Source organism: Pelobates fuscus, chromosome 5 (assembly GCF_036172605.1).
Source record: "Pelobates fuscus isolate aPelFus1 chromosome 5, aPelFus1.pri, whole genome shotgun sequence".
Taxonomy (NCBI): domain Eukaryota; kingdom Metazoa; phylum Chordata; class Amphibia; order Anura; family Pelobatidae; genus Pelobates; species Pelobates fuscus.
The window spans coordinates 227,445,353-227,456,444 of record NC_086321.1 but is presented as its reverse complement, the minus strand read 5'-3'; the positions used below and the strand labels follow the sequence as shown (position 1 = coordinate 227,456,444).

At 35.8% G+C, this 11,092-nt stretch overlaps 1 protein-coding gene across 1 annotated transcript; it reads right to left on the bottom strand.

The window, feature by feature from the left end:
* Nucleotides 1-1,589: 1,589 nt before the first annotated feature.
* KCNV2 (potassium voltage-gated channel modifier subfamily V member 2) lies at nt 1,590-9,091 on the bottom strand. The gene is made up of 2 exons (XM_063457209.1): nt 7,561-9,091; nt 1,590-2,332 (listed from the first exon to the last, which is right to left on the bottom strand). The coding sequence occupies exons 1-2, from the start codon at nt 8,962-8,964 to the stop codon at nt 2,051-2,053; spliced, it is 1,686 nt and encodes a 561-aa protein (XP_063313279.1). The 5' UTR covers nt 8,965-9,091; the 3' UTR covers nt 1,590-2,050.
* Nucleotides 9,092-11,092: the final 2,001 nt, after the last annotated feature.

The window sequence follows — 11,092 nt, the reverse complement described above, 5'->3', positions numbered from 1 at the left end:
TAGTAACCACTTAGTCACAAACACTGGCCAAAATTAGCGTTCAATTTAGTTTACTTTTTTCACACACAAACAAATATGAACGCTAACTTTGGCCAGTGTTTGCGACTAAGTGGCTACTAAAAAAGTCTGGACATACCCCATATTGAATACCCTGGGTTGTCTACTTTTAAAAAAATATGTACATGTGGGGTGTTATTTAGAGATTTATGACAGATACTAATGTTACAATGTCACTATTGATACATTTTAAAAATGTATGTTTTGAAACTGCAATATCCTACTTGTACATATAGCCCTATAACATGCAAAAAATAGCAAAAAGCATGTAAACACTGGGTATTTTTAAACTCAGGACAACATTTTGAATCTATTTAGCAGTTTTTTTTAATTCACTTTTGTAGATGAGTAAAGGTTTTTTAACATAAAAGTAAAAAAACATGTATTTCTTTCAATTTTTCATCATATTTTCTAATTTTTTTAAAAAATTAAATTACATGAGATTATAGAAATAATGGTATGTAAAGAAAGCCCATTTTGTCCTGAAAAAAACAATATATAATTTGTTTGGGAACAGTAAATGAGAGAGCGGAAAATTACAGCTAAACACAAACACCACAAAAGTGTAAAAAGATGCCTGGTCGCAAATGTACAACATCGCAAAAACAGTCCGGTCCTTAAGGGGTTAAAAGCAGCAACAGAGGATTTTTGTTGTTGTTGTATGCTGTGTTAATACATATTCTATGTAATCCATGGAAATCTCCCTTTAAATCTAAATGTGTGTAGCATTAACGATGAAATACCCAGCAAGCACACATTTAATGTCCTATATACAGGAATTGATGAATAAGTTAACCAAAAAATGAAATAAAAAAACTTAAAAATTGTGCGCTCTGGACTTTATTAAAAATGTATTCAATAAAGTTAATTTTAAGACCTTGATGAAATGAATTGATGATTGAACAAATTTTTTAATTGGTGTTATTTTAGGATTTACATTTAAATCTAGAAAAAATTTTGTTATGTTTTTCCAAATTGTCTGGCTTTCTGTGACATAGTTCAGAATCTACAGTATATCATTTAAGCTAGAGGAGGGGGGTGGGGGGGGGGGGGGGGGGGGTGTTTTGATTTAGGACCCATCCAATGTAAAAAAAAAAAAGCTTCAAAAAGAAAAAAGATACTTACATGTAAAATGTACTTTGAATTTTCACTTTACTAAATAAACCCTGAGTTATATGAACATTATATTTCCTATTTAGTCCCTGTGCCAATCCATTGCTTCTGAACCGCAATGCTTCTGTATGAGAAGCATACTCCATGTGTGATGATGTTAAATGAGAAAAATGAAGATCTATGAGAATTGAAAGTTCCATGGGAGTCTGTCTGACAGCCACTATAGGTGTGTTTTCTGGCAAATGTAAACATTTCCCTTTCACAGAAAAAGCAATGTATTAAATTGCCAGCATCTATACACCAAAACCACTACATTAATATATAGTAGTTTCAGCACTTAGTCTATCCCTTTAAGAATGTGGAAACGCTCTTCAGCCGAAATTGAAAGTCTGCAGCAGCTGGAGAGTAAGAGGCTGTCTCTCTTTAATGTGTTAATGTTGACTACTAGAGGTTTGGATGGCGTGGTATGTCAAATTAATGATTTTATGTCAAGCTGATTTACAGCTTTAGACACAAATCTGCATAAGTACATTTATTCAGTGTTTTTTTCATATAATAAATGAAGGCCTTGTAGACATTGGGTGTATAAACAGCAGTATCTGCTTGTTATAAATAGTGATCAGCACAGACTGTGAATTGTTATAATTTATTAAACACCAACATGTTCCGTAAAGCTATACATTGGGTGAACAAGTAAGTTTGACATTTGGGGCTATGACGTTGTGAGGGTTCATTATTGAATAGACTTTATTATCTGTAGATCATTTTGAATGGCATGTTTATTAACGCTATTGTTACTCCAGTAGAATTACTTATTTTATATTACTCGGGCATTCATTTTACCCTAGTCCCTCCCTCCCAAATTTGCTGGAGACTGTCGTTAATGTCTGTGCCCAGGACGTTCCTGTGTTGATACTCCACCGTAACACTCTGAAATCTTCTGCATGGCTCTGCCAGTAAAATTAACGTTTCCTCTTTTCTTTTGAATTGTTGTGTATTCATAAGATTTCAGTTTGCTGTAATAATCTGAGAACTTGTTATAAAGGATGGAGATTGGCATCCCATTTAGAATGATTCCAAAAGCAATACAGAGAAAGGCAAAGAGTCGTCCAAGAGGGGTTTCTGGGTATGTGTCTCCATAACCCACGGTGGAGATGCTGACCTAAAAATAAATCAAAATTTAGTTAATCGGCTGCAGCGTAATGTGAGAACATTCTGTTTTCAACATCTAATTTTTGCTTTTTTACCTGTTTTTTTTAAATGTCAGTAACTTAATGAGACCAGGGAAATGCTTCTTTGTAAGGGGAATTAAACACAAAATACATGTCCATTCCAGATGCAAGAGCATGGTATTATCTGTCCGTCTGGATTTTGCAAATATTTTTATGGACAAACCCATGAAGATAAAACTCAGGATATTTGGGGATACATTTATTCATACCAGTGTTTTTCTTGCAAGATCCTGGCTTCTCGTAAACTATAAACCATGCAGTCAAAATTGGAAAGGATGCGTCATATTCCATGGTCTCTGCCTAATTTATAATAAGGTGCACTGTCCCTGTGATCTTCATTTCTTACTGTCTTATATTGTGTTTTATTCATGTTGAATCTGCAATGTAGGTTCTATACTTTTTACATTTTTAGGCATTATGTCTAGAACCATGCTAGTTAAGCTTGTCACTCCAGAAGGGTCTATATTAAATTTTCCCTTATGTTCAACCAGTTATATGCATCTAGAGAAATGTGCTTCAGAAATATCTGAATACCAAGGTGAGCAATCACAGTTATACACCTTTAGCTCCACCACCAACCCTGACTCTGTTGGACGCCCACAATGATTCAAGTCTGAGCTGATATGCTAAAGCAGATGTTCATCCTTCCTATTTTCATTCAAATTAAGGCCTCATAATATTTTTGTATAAGCTTTTCAAATTATTTAATATTGTCATATAGCATTCTAAAATGATTTTTCAAAATATTAACATATATAATATATAAAACATATTAATATATAAACATATTAAAATTGAAAAAAAAAGATTAAACCATTTTAAAAATGTATTCAAAAATAATAAATCATTTGAAAAGGTTCAACAAATACTAATAAATTGGGTGGAGCATAACAAACAATATATAAATGTATACATACATATATCAATAAGTACTCTGAAAGATGTAATGGAAGAAAAATAATGGTGCAAGTGAGTTTGTATAAGATAAATAAACGTGGGGGTAATAGTTAGCACTCACAAGGATGGAGCCAAAAAACGCACTTGGCTCTGGTAGAAAGCTCCTCTGGATCTTAATAGGGGATCCGACACCCTTATTCTGTTTCTTTGAGCTGATGAATAATATTAGCTGGGTCAAATACTTATTTCACTTATTAACTTGCAAATCAATTCATAACTTTTTTGACATGTGCTTTTCTGGATTTTTTGTTTTTTTTTTGTTATTCTGTCCCTCACTGTTAAAATACACCTACCATTAAAATTATAGACTGACCATTTGTTTGTCAGTGGGCAAACGTTTAAAGGACCACTATAGGCACCCAGGCCACTTCAGCTTAATGAAGGGGTCTGGGTGCCAGGTCCAGCTAGGATTAATCCTTTCTTCTATAAACAGAGCAGTTTCAGAGAAACTGCTATGTTTATAATAGGGTTAATCCAGCCTCTAGTGGCTGACTCATTGACAGCCGCTAGAGGCACTTCCACGCTTCTCACTGTGATTTTCACAGTGAGAAGACTCCAGCGTCCATCGGAAAGCTTTGAGAATGCTTTCCTATGGACTGGCTGAATGCGTGCGGCTCCTGCCGCGCATGCGCATCCAGCCGATGACGGCGATATGGAGGAGGAGAGGAGGAGGAGAGTTCCCCGCCCGGCGCTGGAGAAAGAGGTCAATTTAACCCCTTCTACCCCTAGAGCCCGGCGGGAGGGGGGCCCTGAGGGTGGGGGCACCCTCAAGGCACTCTAGTGCCAGGAAAACGAGTATGTTTTCCTGGCACTATAGTGGTCCTTTAAAATCAGCAGGGGATCAAATACTTTTTTTCTTCACTGTATGTGTATGAAATCAAAACTTGGCTTGGATCTTTGTCCTAAATGTAATAGAAACAGCAGAGCAAAAAAAAGGCATTGTATTTATTTAAGATGTTTCAGAAAGTATTTGCAGATAAAGTGCAGTAATTTGTCATGTTAAATTTAGCTATATCTGTGAAAATATACATTTGCTAAGTGCAAGTTTCAGAACTGGATTCCAGGCAACAATGAATAGTAAAAGCTAATGATTAAAGGTTAATGACACAGAAGGTGGTATAATGACTTAGGCGTAAAGAAATGACTGATGATGACCTGACTCTTGTAGTTAAATTGATAGCACCAGACAGAAAAACAAAATACAGCTCTATTTTTTTTTTTTTTTAAATATATCACTTGAAACAATGAGTAAGTCAACTGGAAAGTTCACTGCACTTCTTTATTCTTTATACTACACCGTGAGTCTCGAAATATAATCCACCATATATTTTTAACAATTGCGATGGTAAAATTATATAATTTGATTTTGAAAGTGGTATCGAATACCTGACAAGCAAAACACTAGAAATGTATAGACGAATTGGGAGTGGAGGAAGGTTTTTAGGTCTACATGGAAATTTTTAACAGGAGATCCTGTGCACTATGGAATTAATAGGTATTCAAAAGTATACATCACAATACAAAATAGCTTCCACCAAATCACCCGTGGAATAAAACTTAACTTTGGATACTTGCTTCCCTTCAGTTACCTCCCAAAATGGTAACTATATAAAAAGTATAATATGGTACATATGGAATAGGGATCCAGCTTGTATCACTAAAACATATATAAAAAATACAACATAGCGTAATACTGTTGTGGTCTTATTAATTGCCCAATGGTTCAAGGTTACACTCACAGATTTGTTGTATATAGTAAGCCTTATTTTAATTTAATTTTACTATATGCCAATAAATCCATTGTTTTCTACTTTCAACCATTGGGAGAGTGTGAACTTCTTGGTCTCCAGATTGGCGTTACTACAAACAAACAGGACTTACCCCCCTACCTATAGGGGTGGCAACCTGAAGGCTTACTATATACAACAAATCTGTGAGTGAAACCTTGAACCATTGGGCAATTAATAAGACCACAACAGTATTACGCTATGTTGTATTTTTTATTTATGTTTTAGTGATAAAAGCTGGATCCCTATTCCATATGTACCATAAAAGTATACATCAATAAAGACCTGTAGAACATAAACATGCTAGGTAGACTGGTTTCAATATTTAATCATTAGGAAACCAGTACTGAAACCCTTATAGGGTTTATTCACTAAAGGGAGAATTCAAAGTGAATTTTAGATTTAAAGTCAAAGTAGCTCAACTGGATGTATAGCGGCCTTAGGGAATGTTTCCAGTTTGACCTTAAATTTTAAATTAATTTTGAATTTTCACTTTAGTGAAAACCTCCCATTAGATACGTTTCTATTATCTCTCTACGTGGGACTCAAGTCATTTTGACCTGTCCTTGATGTAATATCGTGATGTTAAATCATTGGCCCATTAATGGTATCAAAATCACTTTAGACAACAGGAAATAATATGCTCTGTGGCTCCTTGGCAGATATTGCAAACCCTGGCTAAATGCTTTTTGGCATATGGGATTGTAACCATTGACCCTTACTAGCCATCATTCCTGAAGGCATGAGTAGGGGGCCTTTTAATGCTCATTGACCAAGTGAAGCACACATACTACACAAACTACACATACTATATCCATCATCCCTTAAATTATATATATATGTACTGAGAGACTGATTGGTGTATTTGGTAAGAAACTCCATGGGCAATGGCAATCTATATTGTATTCCTGTATGATCATGTGGAAAACAACCCTTTAAAATGTGTATGTTTCTTGCTTATGACAAGCTCAGCTGGCATGAAAGTTGGAAGAACTATCTAATAAGCACTGAACAGAAAAAAAAGACTTGTATTTTTATATTTAGTTGCAAAAAATATCAGTCTTTCTCTAATCACTCTAATCTTCATTTTAAAAAAGCCTATAATAAACATTTTAGACTTTTTAGGAATTTTTAATAACTTACTTATTCTTGAGAGCTACTTATGTCATTCAGAACAGGGTCAATTGATGTTAAATATGGACATTAACATAAATTCAAATGATTAATCATATATTTTTTTTCTTATCAATGTGCAATTCCATTAATTAAAGTGAACATACTATGCCCCAAGAAAAGAGAGACAGGGATTTTTTTTGCCATTAAGGATGGCCAAAAGTAGGGCACTTTGTATTCAGTAATCTATTATCGTAAGGTATTTAGCAATCTTTGCATAACTCCAGTTGTAACATGGAGTTATGCAGTTATTGAGAGGTACATGGTTACTGTTGCTATAGTTCCAACAATACTATAAGAGTCCATTGAGGTCTATTGTGTGAGGCACAGTGGACTTTTGTTTAGAAGATTAGAAGATATAGATTAGACAGCAACAGAATTCAAACACAGCAACAGAATTCAAACAAATATTGACCACCTGGAACAGTCCAACACTTTTAAATGTTGTAACAACTCGGAGCAATTCTAGGGTAATATGCTAAATATGGAGCAACAAGCAAAACATTCAGTGGGTTTCCATGGTGATTGCTCTAATTTGAAAACTTTGCCACATACTTGTTCTTCATATAAACCACTGTAAACATACAAACTCATTATGTATAATCTGATTATATCAAATCTCAAAGACAATGCATACCAACAACTGTCTATGAAGGCTGCAGGAGGTAAAGTTTGTTGTATAGAACACAATTGAAGATGGGTGAAAAGCATATGCCTCCACCCACCTTCATTTAAGACAGAGGAGAACATAGGCTTCAAAATGAAATTGAAATGTATTTATGCATGGCTTTGCACTTTTCACAGAACAGATGGATAAATTAAATCTGAGTCAGATATGTTAAAAGTAAATTTGTGCTAATATAAGCTCAATTTATATTTTATTTAAACGCCCATTTAAAGACAAAACTGAATTAGGAAGTGCTAAACAACATAAAAACAAAATGAAAGGGTATTACTGCGCAATTGTCAGTCTACTACTACAGATATTTTTGTGCAACTATTACCTAAAGTCACCCGAAAATCTGCTATACAGCAAAATATCATAAGAGTTTGCGGCACCAAATGATACTTGAAAGAAAGTATATTCCACCAGAGTGGGTTTGGTTTTTTTTTGTGTTGCAACTCTTATTACTGAATTTTGCTGTTTTGGAGGTGATAGGTAAGCTCATGAGTTTGTACCCAGCCACACACTTGGAGTGTTTATTCTCTGTTATTTGTTTCTCTAAAATCTTGACACTTACTGCTGCCCACCACCATGCATGAGGGATGCTGGTAAAGTTGGTGCCAGAGACATCATGCTCCACTGTATACACCATTGCCGAAAAAGAGAAAATTCCCATGGCAATAAAAAGGAGCAGACATCCCACCTGCTGATAACACTGGCGAAGAGTGAAGCCAAATGCTCGAAGGCCAGTAGAATGACGTGCTAATTTTAGGATCCGGAAAATACGCATGAGCCTCATAATTCTTAGCACTTGTCCTAGTTTTCCAACCCTACCCACTGCTTCAATCTCTTGTTCATGACTAGAATGTTTTCCATTTTGGTCTTCATCAGTAAACTTCTCAAGAAGCAGCTGTAAATAGAGCGGTAAAATGGCAATCAGGTCCACAGCATTAAGGGCGCTGCGCACAAAGCGTTGTGGGTCGGGAGTGGAGATAAGTCTTAATATATACTCCAGAGTAAAAAAGGCAATACATAGGGTCTCTACATGTTCCAGATAGGGCCTTCCACTGGGGAGACCAGAAGCATTCTTATACTGCATGTCTTCAACGGTGTTAAGTGTCATGGCCACAACGGATATAAGGACAAAGAAACTGGATGCTACTGCCATCGCCTTGGCTGTTATTGATGAAAATGGTTTCTCCATCAGATTCCATATTCTTCGCCTTAGATTCCCATACAGCATTCCTCTGAAGAACTCCTCATTTTCCTCTGTCTCCATCTCAGCTCTGAGCTCTCTCTGCACCTTCAGTTGCTCGTTTAACTCATCCTGTCTCTCTTCAAATAAAATTCGACAACAGCGGGGAGTGTGTTTAATTCTTATTCCCCAGTAGTTGATCTCCTCCAGGAAACTTCTGGGACACAGCTCATCCCTTATCCATAAAACTCCAGTACGATAGAAGTTATATATGTGGTGAAATACAGCGGGGTCACGGTCAAAGAAATAGACATCTTCTCTTGCATTGTAGTCATCGCAGAGATCTAGCTTTCGCTGACGATCTGTATATGTAGCCAAGCGACCTATCCGAGTTTTGGGATAACTGGCTGCCACCATGTAGGAGATTTGATAGCTTGTTCCACCCACATTGATGCTCAGCAAATCTTTTTTCTTATTTCCAAAAAAAGAGGGTGAAAATGTGTGGCTTTCCGCATAATCTTCATAGTTACTACGGTCTAGTTGTGCTGCAAGACATTGACTCTTCCATAAATCCAACCTTTGTTCTTCTCTTTCTGACCATTTTTGCTCCTCTACATCATCATCTTCATCTTCAATGTAGTATATAAAACTAGCTTCTGTCTTCCATTGGAAATTCGAATCTCTTGAATTACAAATTCTGTTATTGCTAAGCCCATAGTTCCCTCCTGGTATGTCCCTGTAAAAGGACAATGGCGAAGGCTTGGCTCTTGGTCTAAATTGCAACATATCCTAACACATCTGTACTATGCATGCTAACCTAATAGGTAGGTTCAGTTATGCAGGTAATATTGGACCAGCAGCCATCTGATCAAATCATGTTGGGTCTGTTTCTCTTGATCTGCCTTACTGAATTTCCCAGACTCTGCACATAACAATCATATCCTCAGCTGTATGTGTCATTGACTGTTTTAAGTCCTGCTGACAAAGAAGATTTAAGTACTTAAGAAGGGATTTTAGGGTTATTATCCCATTCAGCCTGAAACTAGCAGCAGTCTGTGACACTCTTGACAAAAGCAGGGCACAGCTGCATGATGGCAAATAGCATGCACTTATAAAGCATACCCATCTATGTAATATTTATCTCTAATTTTCTTGGTTCCAAAACAAAGAAAAAAAAATATACAAAACTCAATATACTGGTATAGTAATTCAACGTAATTTTTTTTCTTTCTTAAATGAGCTTGTTTCAGAAAAATAAATGGTAAATAAATTGTAATGGATATGGTGTTAATATTCTATATACCCAACGATGACAATAATAAGAGTTCTGGGGTGGGTTAGCTCAGTGCTTCCAGCCTATCATTGCTGACCAATGCTGGACATATAATGAGGAAGTTGATTCCTTATTAGCTGAGCTACAGCACAGAGGTCAGACTGTAGGTCCTTGGTATAAACAGTTGCGGATTTGACATTAATTGGGGAGAAGGTTTCTAGAAACTGTAACAATAACACCAATTTCATTGGTTGCTTTCTTTAAAAGGTGAAAGATTATTTTTTTAAGATAAACCACTATTATTTCTTAAAATAAGTAACATGGCTTTATTTTATTTCTATAAACATCTAAAATATGTATGAATTTGAAATATACTCTATATCTTTTGTAATAAGTTCAACACATTTGTGCTCATCTAAAAAGCCATCTATCTGTTCTTACAATGCTCTGTCCTCTGTCCTCAACCACAAATATTTGATACAGGTTTAGAACTTTCTTGAGGAATGCCCTTATTGTCCCATCAGTCCTTGCCTTTATATCCAGTCCTTCTAGACATCTTTGAGAAAATCTCAAGAAAAACAAATGAACCCTAGTTTACCTCACATAACAAGTCTGATCACTGTTTGGTCTAATGTTTTTTTATCATAGCTCTAGTACTTTCTTATCATAATATTTGGACATCGTTAGCCTGCAAAAAAAGAACAAAATCTATCAGATAGATAGGAGTGACCAAATGAACAGTTTTGTACAAAAAAAAAAAGGCACTGGTTAGCTCTGCAACACAAAAAGGCCTCCACGATAAACAACAGTGGTGGATGATCATAGGATCCTTTCCATGGTAAAGAAAAGCCCCTTAACATCAAGCCAAGTGAAGCACTCTCTCCAGGAACTAGGCATATCATTATACAAGTCTACCATAAAGAGAAGACATTACAAGAGCAAATACAAAGGGTTCACCACAAGGTGCAAACCATTCATAAGCCTCAAGAATAGAAAGGCCAGATAAGACTATGCCAAAAAAACATCTAAAGAGGCCAGCTCAGTTCTGGAACAGATTTCTTTGGACAGATGTAACTAAGAACAACCTGTACCAGAATGATGGGAAGAAAATAGTATGGTGAAGGCTTGGAACTGCTCATAATCCGAAAGCATACCACATCATCTAACAAATATTTGAACTGAAGGTGATCCCTAGCCAAAATGAGCCTGGGAGCACCAAGAAAAGGTTCTCTGGGTGTTGCCCATATATATTAAAAATAAAAACACCTTTATTATAGGGTATAAATTCCCCGAAAAGAAAAGGAAACTTATATAAAATCTAACACATCTAATGAAACACACAGGGGAGACCCTGGTCTTATATCTGAGTCGGAGTACGCAGATAGAAAAATATACTTAGAGATAGTAAATAAACTGATGTACTTGATGCACATGCTTATCCAAACTTGCCCTAACTGTGCTTAAGTCCTGGTAATTGTGTATAAATCATAGGTAAATATACCCATTGATAGAAAATAAACCAGGAGCTTATAATAATAGTTGGATTGAAAACACTCTACACAAATGTATAGTTTAGCTAATATAGTATATAGGTATCTTAGCACATAAGTAGATACACTAAACAGAGTCTCCCTGACCAGA